This window comes from Ambystoma mexicanum, chromosome 11 (assembly GCF_040938575.1).
Source record: "Ambystoma mexicanum isolate Mex_15411 chromosome 11, UKY_AmexF1_1, whole genome shotgun sequence".
NCBI lineage: Eukaryota > Metazoa > Chordata > Amphibia > Caudata > Ambystomatidae > Ambystoma > Ambystoma mexicanum.
In genome coordinates, this window is record NC_090934.1 from 598197910 (window position 1) to 598213896 (window position 15987).

At 46.9% G+C, this 15987-nt stretch overlaps 1 protein-coding gene across 2 annotated transcripts in view; it reads right to left on the reverse strand.

The window, feature by feature from the left end:
• E2F8 (E2F transcription factor 8) overlaps nucleotides 1–15614 on the reverse strand; it is a 490718-nt gene extending 475104 nt beyond the window's left edge. The window contains exon 1 of one of the 2 annotated variants that reach the window (XM_069623464.1): nucleotides 15220–15614. In XM_069623464.1, the coding sequence (XP_069479565.1) occupies nucleotides 15220–15225 (6 nt within the window). In that variant the 5' untranslated portion in view covers nucleotides 15226–15614. Of the gene's footprint in view, nucleotides 1–13683; nucleotides 13811–15219 lie in introns of those variants that run through there. The other variant, XM_069623465.1, reaches the window with a different exon arrangement.
• Nucleotides 15615–15987: the final 373 nt, after the last annotated feature.

A 15987-nucleotide genomic window follows, 5' to 3' on the forward strand; every position in this document is an offset into this window, starting at 1 on the left:
CATCCCTGGTTTAGGCCCCTGTTAATCTAAACCTACGAGTACTCTCCAGTTGTGCCTAATCTTACCTGTTACCATGCCTCAGAAAGTAGAACCATACCAATTCTCAATCACTGCGCTAGACTATGTATGCTTGCAAGTTATTTCCAAAATAGTGCTTGGTTAACGCTATTAAAAATTTAATACTCTACTAATGCATGACAAGCACACTGCATACTAAACCATACTTTGGCGGGAGTCGTCACTGCGGGATTCAAAGGAAAGGATGCAGATTAGTGCTGGGTTCTTGAGGAGTTAAAAAAACCCAAAGAAGATTGGACACTAGCCACAGGTGTAGTAGAAACCGATTGCAATGCTGGGGAAACCAGACACTGAATTTTCTGCCACAAGTAGTGCCGGAGGCACCTAGTACACCAAGAGGCCTTTTTAGGTAAAATTTAGGGGACAGGAAGGATATGTGAAGTAGGTTTTCCAGTCTGGTGGAGAAGGGCCAAATTAGGGAGGCATTATTGAATGAGACCAAGTACCTTTTTAAGAGTTCCGTTTGCCAGTGAAGTGCACTGTGAGCTACAGTGATGCAAGCTCTTTAAGTAGCCGAACGGAGTGGCTTACTGCTGATTTCTGGGCTAGCCACAAGTGCTGGGTGGATGCGTTAGGAGGATCACAGTACCGCAAGAAAGCATTAGCCCGACGCAAAATGATCCAAATTCAGACAATGGTTGCGCTCAGATTTCAGCAGGTGTAAAAATGTTAATCTAAACTCAGTTTCTAGAAGTAAGCCTGCTTAACTTTCTGGATTTGTGGTTTATGAGATATGATTGGGTTAAATCAGAAACTGAGGTTTGTATTTGTCGCAGAAGTGGGAGAAGAGAGGTCTCAAAGCCCGGATAGAGGGGAAAATAAGGCTGGATTTTTAATCAGCCTATCTGGATCTAGGAAGATGAACTCAGTTTTATCTTTATTAAGCTGCAGCCACTTGTAGTGATCAATTTCTTGATAATCTATAAAGAGGTTGAACTCTGCCCTATACCCTTCTGGTGTCCAGCACACTCCTGTCCTTCAGCCTCACCACGCACGCAGCCCCTCCATATTAGACCCTACGCACGTCCCCACCAAACTCCTGAATGTTTTGGGGGAACTTTCAGAACTGGATACATTTTGCTAATTTTAGGTAAATAAAAAAGTGCAAATACTTTCATAGTTCTGTTTTTGATGGCTAACTGGCATTTGCTGAGTCCGATGTATTGCTTTTTGTATTATTACGAATGAAAAGCAGAAATACTACCCACACAAGACCGGTAAAGCAATTTGCAGAGAAGTCTTATGCAGGGCTTTACTTTAAATTTACTAATAGAGAACAGGAGCTGAAGAATGCGGATGAACGATAGAGCAGATCTTTGTGAGACACCACGGTTGATTTTTGAACGCAACTAGGGGAATATGCGTTAATGGATCTTGTGTGTAGTTAGAAATGCAGGCCTGAAACCACGCCAAAGCACAAGTGAATATATTTGTGAACACATCAGGCATGCTATGTTAAGTTTTGGGAATAAATTGCAGCCCACAAAATTTGAACAAGTCATTGGCAAAATAATTCATTCTCGGCAGTTAAGAAATAGCGTTCAGCTGGGATTCACAAACGAGGGCAAGTGACTTTTGTCCAATTAGTAGCTTATAACTTGACAATGACGTGGGTTCCGTGCCTGCTGGGCACAGAGACCCAAGCTACTCTTCATTGATGAGACCCAATAAGGCCGAGGCATGTCTGGGGATGCTTGTGGTCTATGTGACCAAGCAATCCGTGCTGGTCTACCCCTTTTGAGGTGGGACCAAGTCTGATACCGTCCCTCCCCTTTTGTAATGGCTTGGCAGGCAAAGAACAATGGTCTGGAGGGTTGGCCAGAGCAATGCCGGACATCAAGATTGATTCTAAACCTTCCAACCATCGCCTCTTGTTTTTCTATAACTTGATATTTTGCACCCCACTACTCGACTTTAAAGGAACATGCTTTTCTGTATTTCTACCCAATTTGTGAACTGTCAAACAACACTTTCACCAATAACTTGCAACATCTTAACTTGCAATCAGTGTATATTTTCTTGGGTCCTCGTTCAGAATGTGTCTGTGTAATGGAATAATAGGCTACCGTTACAGCAAAAGGCGAACACTACAGAAACACTCCATATTATAAGTAACCTCCAGATAAAAAGTTTAAGTGGCAGTATTTTACTCCCAATTCCGGAAGTTAGGAGCAAAGCGAAATCTGGGGAGTAAAAACGTAGCTCCAATTCCTGACTTACGTACTTTTAGGCATGTTAAAGAAAATTACGGCAAAAAACAAAATTGCCATTTTCTTGTGATCCAAGCCCTGTTTGCAGCCAATTCATTTCATTTCGATCCCTACCGTGTACCCATTGATGACTTTTCTAGGTTTGCACTGAGATGTTTTCCCCTCAGACAGACGCAATCCAAAACTTGACAGTGGGTCTGTGTTTTAAAGCTCTGCATTAAGAATCCTTACGACTCAGACAAGGCTAGTCCAGAGGTACCCCCCTTCCCGGTAAGTCATTTTGCTAGGTTCAGCTGTTTCTTTGTGCCATATGGCTTCCACCGTTGTCTTATTCAACCACTCCTCCATTCACAAAATAGGCAGTTTGCCTCAAAAACCCGAGGGATCAGGACTATCCCTCAGCCCATCTTTGTTTGTTGGAGGAATTGACGCATATTTGGTCAGTATGTCTATATCCCAGGAACGGGGTCTATAACCAGCCTGAATCCAGGTCTTACTGGCATATGCCGATGCCTGTCTGGGTTTGTGTATGTGAGCACTTCTTGAGGGCCTAGGTGAGCTGACATCTCTGAATGTTGCAAAGTGCATGATTGGTTGCAGGGTTCTCACTGCCCCATAGGGGGTAAAAGCAGACCCCCCCCCCCTCAACCACTGTTGGAACGTCTGCTGCCTTAAAGGAATAACCAAAGCTATGCACATTTGACACTCCACAAAATCTGATGGCAAAGCTCTGTCTGTCGTCACTCAACGCAAAGAAACAGACACCCAGCCCACCTTCCACCTGATGTGGCGAGGACAACAGGATCACCTCTCCTGCTGGAAGTCCCCAGAACTGATGACCTCTTTTCTGCCTGAGCCCTGAAGAGACTGCCCAACCGGGACCTCAAGACTTTTGATTCAAGGACATTCAGGAATCGTTCGGTCTAGTCTCTCCCACCAAGGCAATTGCTGAGGACCATGCTGCCTGTTCTTCAACCGCAATGATGAGCTCTGTGAACCTGCCTAGAGTATTTGGGCACAGGGGACTTTTTTATTGCACGAATGGTACACTATCCTCAAAGCTGGACACTCATTTGTGTTGTCCACGTGTCCCTCAAACCCCCACTCCCCCTCCCCATCTTGAAAGTGGTACTGTCCTCCACCGGATTCCTCTTCACTTTGCATACTTCCTCCCACACAGCAGGCCTCGGTAGGATGAGAAATCAACCATTGCCTGCGTGATAGTCAATGTCTCTTTAAGAGTCGCATTCTTGGCCAATCAAAACCGCTGGAGATTTTGTGATTTGAGATACACGTGTTCGCGAATCCATTCATTCTCCAGCCATGCACATTTGCAAAGTAGTGAAGCCCAATACTGCATTTTTCTGACACCCAAACTGAAGATTTTCCATTTTCTGGACAGACATCCCCTCTTCCCCTGCACGCTCCCATGCTACACCCTACCTCACCTCAGCTTCAACATCAGGCAAGCCCTTCACTATGAATAGCTATTTCGACCCCATGAATTGCATTAATGAGGAATATTTTCCATCAGAAAATCGCTCACTCACTGATGCTACAAAGTAGAACTTCCAGTCACAGCCAAATATTTTGGAGGTGGTACCAAATGATGCACGATTGCTTCCTGGGGTAGGGTTTCAGTTAGGCAAAGAGAATGTGTGCACTATCATAGACCTGAATTCATCATGTAGTAGACACTGAGGCCATGTCTCAGTGCGAATGAGGAATGTTTCCAACGAACAGCCGAGCTCTTCCACAATAGAGCACATTCCACAATCTAATCACCATGTACAGATTAATGACCACGTACCGGTGTACTGAATACTGACCACAGTCTCCCGTCAAAGGGATTGTGACCTGATAGTTTGTTGTGCTCAATAGGCTTCTGTCAATCACCAGGTTCTGTATGGTGCACGCTTGTGCTCCTGAGCTGCAAACATCCTAAATGCACACCTTTAAACGGGTTGCTTGAGAAGAGGCTATCCTCCTGTGTGAGACCATGTGGAGTGATGCACCACACACCCTTAAAGGCGTTTTCGACACGTGTGCAGTGCTCCCTGCGTTTCTGCTCCTTTGGTAAGGAGGTGGGTGGGCGTTCAGGGATTGTGGATGTCTTTCTACAGAGGATATGATATATTTATAACACGCTTAATACCCAGAGGTTTCTAAGCACAGACCCGGGGATCGAACCTGTGTTGCTCCGTGTCGTCTTGCTTCCAAGGCAAGCACGTTGCCGCAGAGCTATCCTCCCACGATGAACTACTATGCAGCATGGATCCCATTACATCCGAAAGAGTGATTTGTCCCCCCCCTCCCCCGAAACTCATTGTTCCTAACCTCGGCCAGAGAACCTTACCAAGGGGTCTGCTCTGGCACCACCTAGACCAGCCCCCGTCCACACTACAGCTCTCCTCTGGCACCAGCCACAGGCTTGTCAGCCAGACGACTTCACAAGAAATGCACGATCAGTGTCCAAGAAGTTCATTTTAGACAGTTATGTAAAAAATAAACACACAAAGACACAGGTGGGTGATTATCATACATGACACCCCAGAGCAGAGGTAAGCAGGAATATTTAGGACGCCAAAACATCCCACATTATACTTATGGCCTGACATGCAGGAATTGTAGAACATTAAGGCACTACAATATGCTCATGTATTTCCCAATGTGCCTTTCCGCGGTGTCCAGTCAACTGGTCGAAAAAAAACTGGTCGACTGCAATTTGGTCGAAAACCAAATGGTCGAATTTTTTTTTTATTTATATATTTATTTTTCGTTTAGTAAAAAAAGGGGTTTTTAGAGAAAAAAAAGGGGGTTGGGGGGACCCCCCCAAAAAAATGAAAAAAAGGTTAAAATAAAAAAAAAAAAAAATTCGACCATTTGGTTTTCGATCAAATTGGTTCGACCATTTGTCTGGTCGACCAATTTTTTTCGACCAGATGTCTGGCAACCCCTTTCCGCAGCCTCTAGAACGCCATAGCATCCTATTTTAAATTGATTTTCCACCATCAGGGTTCGAAATCGAGGGGAGATGTAGCCATATAGCTCCTGCTTGTAGCCTAGAAGTGCCAGGTTAGCTTGATACCAACTGCTACCAGGATCCACTTTTGGCTCCCTAGACCAACTGATGACGAATAAGCATACCCATGTGACATTAAATCTGTGCTTTTTTGGGGGAAATCTATAAACATTAGGATACATCTATACAACATTTAAAGAAGGTATCATAAATAGGGGACAATGATGAGTTTGCATCTTATGTGGAAGTTAGATTTACAGAACACTACGTACAAGCTCCAGATACAAAGGAGACGCTTTTAGCTCCTGGTTATCCAATCCTAATTTCGATCCCTGCTCCATGCAGGCATGGTAGAACACCAAGTCAATTCAATATGCAATTTTTTTTCCAAATGTCTGCATAGGTGGCACATTCCCCTTCTGCATTAACAGGGAGGGGACAGAAACCACGATTTGCCCTGTAGAGATGTTATGGCTTACACTTTTCAGCTGCTGACTGTACTTCCCAAATGAGACTGCAGGAGATAAAAACACGGTTGGCTTTTATACCATTTACATTAACTGCACTATTGTAGTGACTTTGAGCAGTATCAGTTATCCACCTTCAATGCTGTATAAAGTTGAGTAATGTTGTATGCCTCTGCGGACACACGGATGAGGGTTGCAGGCCCTATGAAATGACGGATACCAGAGACCAGCTATACACTCACTAGGGTACGCTGTTGCCATCCTTGCACGTAGCGCGACACCCTATTATCAGGCCTTGCTGACATAACAGCACTGTCCTTCTTAAAGACACCACCAAACTCCTCCTTTTTCATACCAATAACATAACAATTGTCCTTCATTTATCCTAAATTCACACCCGGTAATTCTTCTTATGCCCATCACGATGCCAACCCTCCATTATCCATGACCCCCACTCACTCCTCTAGGTTGTAGATCTTCAGTTCGACCTCTTGCTGCTCGCAAAGGTTATCTCCTACTCTCTACCTGGTTCACCGGAATGCTCCTGGTGGCATCTCCGACCTCTTCATCATCCCAGTCCTCTGTGATGTCATGCTCTGGCTCTTCTCCATTTTCGCTTTCCCCTTCACTTTCTCTCAAAAACGAGTTACCCCCTGGAGAGGACCTATCCTCTGCCACAGGGATTTGCTTCCCCCGCTCTTCATCACCAGCCTCGAATTTGTGAAAGAAACATGAGCGCCTCGTCACTGTGTCTTTCCCATTCAGCGCAGTGACCATCGATCCCTTTTTATCCACCACTTGGAATAGCTGTGGTTCATACGTTATTGACAACTTCCCCATGGGGTGCCTTGATCGCACCAACACAGTCACATAGCAGCTGGTGGTCTTGCAACCTCCTTCTCGTGTTTTCTTTGTCAATCCTCCGTCTCTCATCCCGCACCAACTGGTCCTCAATCCTCTTAGAGATCATAGATGTGTGGTTTGGAATCAAGATCTTTTGGACACTGCTGAAATAGAGCCTCTGCCGGAGACACCCCAGTCACATAGCGCGGGGTGATACGGTAGTCAAACAAGAATTGGTATAGGGGAAGCAAAAAGTATGTGCCCCGACCACTGGCAATCTGAAAAAATGTATTCAGAGTACTCATTAAGCGTTCTTTCTCACCAGTGGCCCTTGGCCAAAAATGCGTGATTTTCCGACAAATGCTGCACACCTGCATAAATGAACAAAAGCCCTCCCGTTGAAACGGGGGTCCATTATCCGAGCAGATTTCCTCAGCGTACCCATGAGCAGCGAAGATCTTTTCCATCAACGTTAACACGTCGAGTTAATGCCACAAATCCCACCTCCGGGATCGAGACCATTGGCCAATCATTAAACACTTGTGTACAGAAACGTGCCTAGAAACATTTGTGTACAGGCGCGTTATAAAATGTCATATCATATCATATACCAGGAAATGGTTCTCCCAACTTCGGGACTCAAAGTTAATGTGCACTTTTTCCAACGCCTTGCTGCTTCTCTCCATGAACTGAATTGTTGGTGCCCTCTGCTCGGGAGCTGTGGCCCGACACCACACGCACAACTTCACAAAGCCGTCGACCAGTTCTTCCAAGCTAAGGAACCATACCATCGGCCTTATTCTGAACTTTGTTTTGGCTGCCCCCTGATGTGCCAAGTTAATAACTTTAGGCATCAGCTCGTGGGCATCACAATTCTCAACCACGCAATAGCAGATCATCTGCAGTGAATGTCATTTCATACTCCACTCTCCATTGATGTTCCAGTGCTACATTCCCACGCTACGTGCGTCTGTCTAGACCAGTCAGCACTTGTTTCCATCCTCCACTCTTGCTGCATTATTCTAAAGCATTTTTCCTCACCCGATGCCTCGGATCTCCTCAATCGTCATAGAATTCAGGACGGCTGCCTCTTTTACCAGACAGACGTACGCTTCGATGGCACACTACTCCTCCACGGACTTAGGACCTCGTCCACAGACTTGGGACCTCGACGGGCCGGGTGCCTGGACAAATAATCTGCAGCATTGTCGCCTCCTGAGCGATACATTAAAGTCACACCATACTCTTGGAGTGCCAAGATCCACTTTTAAATCCTGCCATGATCAGTAGGAGGGGCTTATAGTTAGTGACCAGATACCGGCTTGCTATAGATGAAAAGGTGATAATGGCGGCAGCCCCCATATCACTGTCTGGAAGTGTTGCTGCTCTGTGGTGGAGATGCCTAGCTGGCATACGCCACTGGTTGTACCTCACCTCCCTTGCCCGTCTGTCGTTGGACCGCTCCAGACCAAATGGACTAGCGCCCACCACCAATTCAGACCTCTTTCCAGGATCAAAGAACGTCATTGGTGCTGTCCGCTGTGAGTGTGCTCTATCATGTTGAACGCCTCCTGCTCAATTGGTGTCCACTGCCATGGGGTGTTTTTCTTTGTCATGTTTCTCAGGGGATCCGACATGTTGGCCAGACTTGATTAAATGTCTGCAGTAGGTGATCAACCCTAAGAAACTCCTTACCTCCGACACATTCACAGTGGTTTGGGCGTCCTGAATGTCTCACCTTTGCGGCATCAGCAGAGATATGTATCCTGTAATATGTAGCCAAAGAATTCCAGCCGTCTTTGCAAGACAACGCATTTCTCTTGCTGGAATATCAAACCTAGTGACTAAATCCACTCTGGAACCCTCTCCTGACATTCTAAATGCTCTACTTCCGTTTTGGAAAACACCAAGATATCATCGCTGATATTGATTATTCATTTGATGTCGGCTATGGCACCTCTCATTGTGTTCTGGAATACCTACGTGGCCGAGGACACCCCCATAGCTAAGCCTTCTATACCAATAAAGGCCTTTGTGGGTTGAGAAAGTGGTGGAGGACCAGTTGGTGATGACCGGCCCGAGGTCTAATTTTGAAAAGAACGCAGCCCCATGCAGATCAAAGACTACAACGTCAATCATCAGAGTAATGTGCATTTCCCTCGGTATGGCCTTGTTCGGGAGACGCATGTAGACATGCTCACCGAATCAGGCTGCTTAGGTTTGCGGGTTACCACGATCTGCGACACCCAGGGTGTTGGGCCATCCACACGTTCTATGTCCATTTTCACAAACATTTATTTTATTTTTTCACAGCTTAAGCATCACGGGTTGGACTGTCTTGTCAACGTGTAATCGAATTGGATCACCTTTCTTCTACCCAATCCTTGTTAATATCGAGCTGAAACGTTCCACCAGTAACTGAATGTCTTGTATGCATACACCAAAAGCAGTGTTCACAATCCTCAATGCCTCTGCCGCCACGCAGCCGAGCAGTCTCATCACTCAGCACTGTCACAAAAAATTGTCTTTTGATCTGTTGGTACCCATGTCAGACAGCCGTGACAAACATACCCTCCAAGTGCAGGGCTTCGGTGCCACCGAATGTGAAAATACATAATTGAATGAGAGCCAGCAGTGGATCATGGTGTAGTGCTTTATAAAAGGGATGCCGCCATCACATTGACAGATGCGTCTGTCAACTAGAACAGGGATCTCTGTACTTTTAAATTTGGACCATATATTTTGGCTGCCTCTTTATTTTTCTCCAAATAACAGTCAAGATGAAGAATGCTTGACGTCATCCTCCACGCTACCAGGTTGTTCTTGTTCGGCAGGGTCCACCTGTGCAACTTTCCATTTACCCTTCTGAAACTGCAGCTTTGGTTTGACCTTACCTCTGCAAACCGTCATGCTCTTGTATGTCATGCTTCTGCAATAGGTTTCCCGTTCTCTCCTAGAGATTTTTTTTTTAACCTCCTGCGGTATTTGAACAAGATATGAGGTGGGGGTGCATTCCCCATGTCTTGACTTTCAGTAGTTTATGCTTTTTATATTGTGCCACTCGCCCAAAGGCCTCAGGCTTTCTGGTTGCGGCATTCGCATGAAAAAATCTATGCGATGGTCTGACGTAATGCACTTCTCTTTTTAGTCTCACTATGTATTTGTAGTTAGTATTTTTTTAAATTTATGTAGCACTTTCGCCAAAGCACTGAACTAGGTTTACAATAAAACGCTACAAAATAAGGACTGATTAGGTACAGTATGACTAGACCAGTAGGGAGTTAAAGGGAGAAAGGTGTGCTTTTAAGCGAGAGCGGAAGGTGTGGTGAGAAAGAGAGGAGTGAATATCGGGAGAAAGAGTTACAAAGTTTGGGGATGAGCAGAGTAGGAACGTAAACAAGACTGAGCAGAGGGAGGTTTAGGGGGAGATAAAAGTGGTAGTCATTTATATAGTTCAATTTCCCATTGGAGGCACCTCCTTCTACCACTTAGCCGCAAAAACTTGGAACACCATCCCAAAAGAAATAACTGAAGATCAACTAAAATTCAGGAAATCACTAAAAACATGGCTCTTCAACACCACAGACTAAATCTGGAAACCAAAAAAAAAAAAAACGGAAAAAGGATGACTAAAACCGGAAAGGATACGGACATCCCCAACCCAAGAGGGCAACCCCACGGCACCTGGATGAGTGACACCGGATAGACTGGAACACGGGCGGCACGCACAGAAACTGAGTCAACTACTCCAGACAATCCCACCAACACTTTTGCCCGCCCCTTAATTACCGCCAGGCACCACAGTGATGTGGAATTGTTGAGATAATCACCACACTAGCTGAGAGGTTGCCATTGGCAGGTGCACTGGCCACAGGAGTATGAAGGGAGGATAAGGGGAGCTTTGAGAGAGCATATTAGAGGTGGGGGCCAGAGGAGTAAGGAACCGTATATGCTAATCGGACCCAGATCAGGACAGAGCCGAATGCCTCAACGCAGGATAGAGACGCAAACTAACCAACCCTACTAACAATTCCCCTTTCTGCATACACCTCTCAAACTCCAAACCAAACACAACCAAAACCTACAGCACAACAAACCGCACAAACTTCACTACATCGCAACGCACAAAACAATAACACACATAGTCTTGCACAACAGTACACGATGAATACCGGCCACAAACACTCCAGGCCCAGCCAACGGACCCACCGGGCTGAAGCCGCCAACAGCACATCACTGATCTCTTGCACTTTTCCTGCTGCCTCCCACTAACTCAACCTCCCCTCTTCTTTCAAAGCCGCCAGAGAGCCAGGGGACCACTCTGGTGGTGATAGTGCGCGGTACAAATGTCCTTTAACATTGGGAGTGTGACACGCCCTCGCAAAATGATTTAGCAGGCCACACCTGTCGCATGTATGTCCCATCGACCGGGCATTCGCCCAAATGCGGTAGGTAGTATCCGCAGTACAGGCAAATGGTTGCATTGTCATTGCTTTTCTCACTTTCATTCAGTAGACCTTTCTTGAACTGTCTTGTCGGTTGTCTGCTTAATGCAAACGCATCTTCTAATTTGATGGCCTTCATGGTGGCATCCATTTTGGACGCCTCAACACCTGTGAGCTCATGAGACCTCCTTAGTTCCAATATAAGGGCCAGCTTGATTCTTTCATCACGTAGTATTTGCTTCCTTAGCTTCACAGAAAAACACCCTTGAATCATCTGCACATGAATCTCATCCTTCTGGTTGAGCATCGCTCAAGGGAACCCCAGCTGTCGAAGCCTTGCATGGAAGTGGCTGAGCGTTTCATCCCCTTTTGTTTAGCAGCCCGGAGTACAAACCTCTCATAGCTTACATTAACCATGGGGCTAAAGTACTCATTGAGTGCTGCTGTCGCTGCAGCATAGGACATGTCGGCCGGGCAGAGAGTTTTGAAGACTTCATGCACTGCAGGACCGGCTGAGTATAATAATGATGATTTCTTTGCATGATCATTCAGTTCTCCTCCTGTAGCATCAAAATACATCTCCAATATTTTGACCCATATTGCCCACCTCAGACCCAGGGTCGACAGTGTTCCTGCGATATCAAACTCCACTAGTGGTGCCAATGAGCCTTGTTGTCTAGGGAGCCACCCTGCATCTTGAGCTAGTTCACCCATGTGCCATATTCAAAATAAATGCTGGTGCCCCTTATATGATCTTGTTAGCTGCCTCAGCCTGTGTGGCAAGAGGCTTCTCGCCACTCGCTCCACTGTAGATGTCAGTCACTGTATTTCATGTGCCCGTTCAGTAATGATAGAGGTGCAGAAGCAATCCCAGCAGAGACGCAACCTCCGTTGATGGGCATCTGTGCCCCCACAGTGTACTTGTGATACAAGCGAGTAAACCTGCTCTGGCACGCCGATCGATGCTGCTCTTCTCCACACTACACACGGATGCAGGCAAAGGAGATCAGGGAGACCCATCCACGTTCCAAGCAGCAAACGTGAGCACCGTGTGGGGTGTTTTGTTACCACCTTGTCGCACTGTGTGCCTCTGGGGACAGACTGATGAGGGTTGCAGGCCCTACGAAACGACAGATGCTGGAGACCAGCTACACACTCACTGGGGTTCGCTTGTGCACTGCCTTGCACGTTGCATGACGCCCTATTTAATATCTGGTCGGACTGACGTGACTGCAACCTTCTTATGATATATGGCATTCATAACGCGCCTGTACACAAGTGTTTCTAGGCGCGTCAAGACAAGGAGGGGGAAACAGAGGGAGGATGAAACAATGATCTTACTAAGCTTTGTGTCATTCAGATTGCACAAGTGTGTGGAAGGGGTTGGGGAGAAATGCCACAGGGGCAGGAGGTGTGGAGAAGTGCAGGTAGTCAAACAAAAGCGCAGCCAGAGGGGCTCGGTGCAGGTAATCAGAAAGTGCAGCCAACGGGTGGCTCATAACTGTAGGGTTACAGATACAGACCACAAGTGCTCAGGGAGCCATGAGGCAGTGCAAGGTGCAACTGGACAAGTAGAGACCTGTGCTCAAGTACAGAGGGTGGCCAGGTGACCAGTGTGTGGAGCAGACGAGTTATTGAATCATGCCTTAAAAAGGCACAAGTGACAGTGCCCAAAACAGAAAGTTGTAAGGAAGCACAGCAGGTTAGATGAAGGTTGCTGGGAAATGATATGTTGATATCAAACCTATAAATCATTTAGTTTTTTTCGAATTCCTTCAGCAACATGTGGTCAAAAAGCACGGTTTCCACTTGGCAAGGGTACTAGCTCAGTTGCTTTCTCATATTCGCGATAGAGGTGGTATTTTTAAAAAAAAATGGCTTTAATGAAAGCGATGACGACACCATTTTGTGGTGTATCTACCCTCGCGCCCCTAGTTCCTGCACTTCCTCGCCATTTCCATTGCCCCCGTACTTTTGTCTGTACCCCCAACGTTTGCTGTTACCGAGAAATGCAATGTGGCAACATTATTTTAGACCAGTAAACGTAATTTCAATTTAGTGGGAATGGGAATACCGTTGGAGACGGAGGATGAAGTTGATAACATATCGGCTAAAAGGGGGAATCGGCACTAATTCGTTTCGTTAGTTTCGTGCACCTTATGTGTCTGATATGTTCTGGATTGGATTAGGAACTTTCCCTATTACCCACCCAATATGGCCGACGTGGGTCTATCATGTGATGCTCCGATCACTTGTGACTAACTTGCTGACTTAACTCACCCCAAACACTGTCTTAAAAAAAAAAAAATGGCCATTGACGCCGACATTTCTTCAGTGTCTATGATGCACGTATACGGAAACGGTTCCGCTTTTACCCAATCGCGGAGCAGCAAGGGTGAACTTTACGCAGCCCAAGGGCTGAGGGGTTCCAGGGAAAAAATAGAATTGTACTCTTCAGGTTTTTAAAAAAAAAAATGGCGCGGGAGTAACTGGCGTTTCAAAGCCCAACTTCGCGGATGTCTTTGGCTAGATCGTAACGGGAGATGGGTGCCTGGTAAAACCATAGGCGTTGCGCCCTGGGCTACTCAACTGGACCATTGAAGCCAGGACAGCCTTACCTTACTACTCCATACCCTGCTAAACCCGCCAGCCAGCTGACCAGGTTGTGCCGCGGGAACTGGCCCTCCTGTTCGCCTTCAGACGCCCCAGATCTGTGTCGTTCTTCGGCGGCGGCGGTTGGCGCGTCTCCCGTTGGCGGGGAACGCTCTCAGAATTCCTTCTTCCCCGCGCGGGAGTTTGAATGCCCCCCGCGCGCTGTCCAGGACACCAAAGTGGGCAGCGGCGCGTTTGCAAATACCTGTCCACTTCCCAACGCCCCTTGTGAACGGGCACATCATCTCCCCATAAACTGGCCAAACGTGAAACTGAAGCCATTACACCTCTTCCACATAGAGGCGTACTAAATATTTAACCCGGAGCGAGCGCACGCTGCACGGTAGGGTACGTTCATTCAAATTAAGTTCTTCCATTTTACCAGTCGTGCTCCCGTAGAATACCACCGATTTGTACATGCGGGTTCCCCATTCTTCCAATAGTCTCCGCCCTACTGAAACACAGGTTGAGGGGAAAAGAGCTCGTTCCTTGTTCAAGTGGGAAGAAGCCTATCGTAAATACCAGTGCCCCATTGCATGTACACCAGAGAGAAACTACATTCAAGTGTATATAACTTTGCAAAAAGTTTATTTTCACTCCACTGGATAAGTTATTTTGCGGGCCGATTGCCATGCAGGTTTACAAAATTGAGAATGGCCATCAAATGCATGACACCGGCCACTGCCACCTAGTTTGCAAGAGAACGCGCCATCTGTTACACACTCAAGAGTGGCAGCCCGTCAGGGCACCTAACGCGACACTTTACACCCCCTGCTTTTTCAACACTACCTCAAAAGGCGAGTGCACTATTCTGCCTAGTAGTCTGTTTCCTTCTTTGAAAGTGTATCCAAGACAATGCATTACAATACCTCCTCCCATGCGCACTTCTCACAGCCCATATGCATTGTTTGATATCCCCTACATCTTACCCCCCATTGGGTCACTGCTTCAGACTCTCCTTTATAGCCCTCTTCCCCGACCCCAACAACAGACACTAGCCATTTCACGCCCAAAACATGCGATTGCCCCACTAGTCTGTGTCCCAGATGCCCCCTGCCGTTTACCCTAATCTACCAGGCGGAAAGCCAGTATCCGCCCTCATATACTTTATGGGGTCAACTAGTACTTTCTAGAGGGCCCTAGTATACAAACTGCCTCAAGGTCAGAGCACACACTCGTGCATGCATACACTCACAGCCGTTGCCATTTTAATTAGTAATGCTGTTGCCACTCTACCCTGCCGGGCTAGTGACTAATCTCACCCAGGCAATTACCTCAGACAATTGCGAGCGGGCAGGGAGCTTAGTGAACACAGATCACACGTACCTACCCCCGCCCTTAACCTTTAAACGTCTTTGAAAAAGTGTCAGCTCAGACCAGGGTACCGTGTCAGTGTATGTTGCATTTTACGAAGAATCGTGTAGGCGCTCCCGTGGTAAAGAGCTGCTGAATGCACATAATCTAGCAGTGGTGCGGTTAGTCGCTGTAGGGAAATGTCTTACCTTCATAGGCGGCGGCTTTCTCCCGCGCACAGGATCGGCGAGGCGTCCGGGTACAGCTCGGTATGGGCAGCACTAAATCTGCCCGGGACAGCACAATTAAGGTTGAATGACACCGAATCTAGTCGGGGACGCTAAACTAACTCTCTCCCTCTCGGAAGGAACAGATTCTACTCAAAGTTGCCCTTTCTGCCAGCACTCTTGGGGACCACATACTCCAGGCCGCGTTTTCCTCGCTGGACTACCTTCCCACGCCCTTGTCAATAGCCCGCATTAATGCCCGACCCTCTTTCCAGGACGCTGTTAATGGCCCGCCACTGCAGCTCCTAAGATTTGAATCGCTTCTGCTGTCCATTGCCCAACGCACCGGGCGCGCGCTTCCAAACTCCCCTCACAAACACCCGGAAGCCAATCGGAACGTGGGAACTAACCCTCGCTGACCAATCTCGACTTGTTTCGTTTGAGAGATTGTTCTCTCTGGAGTTAGGCGGGAGGCGGCGCGCGCACTCGCTAGTCTGGTGTAAGGGACTACACGGGGTTCCTTTAAATGACGTGACACCATTTACAATGTGCTGTAGCTGTAAATAAACGCACACGTTGTGTACATATAAAGTGATTCTATACGTAATACGTAAATAAGAAGCTCCATGTAAAGGTATGATTGTTTGCTTTTAGAGGAAGGAAGATGCATGCACTGAAAAACAAACTGCACTTACATTGTTTCTCTAATAGGCATATACATAGCTCTCAACCATTTATGTTGCAAAGGCG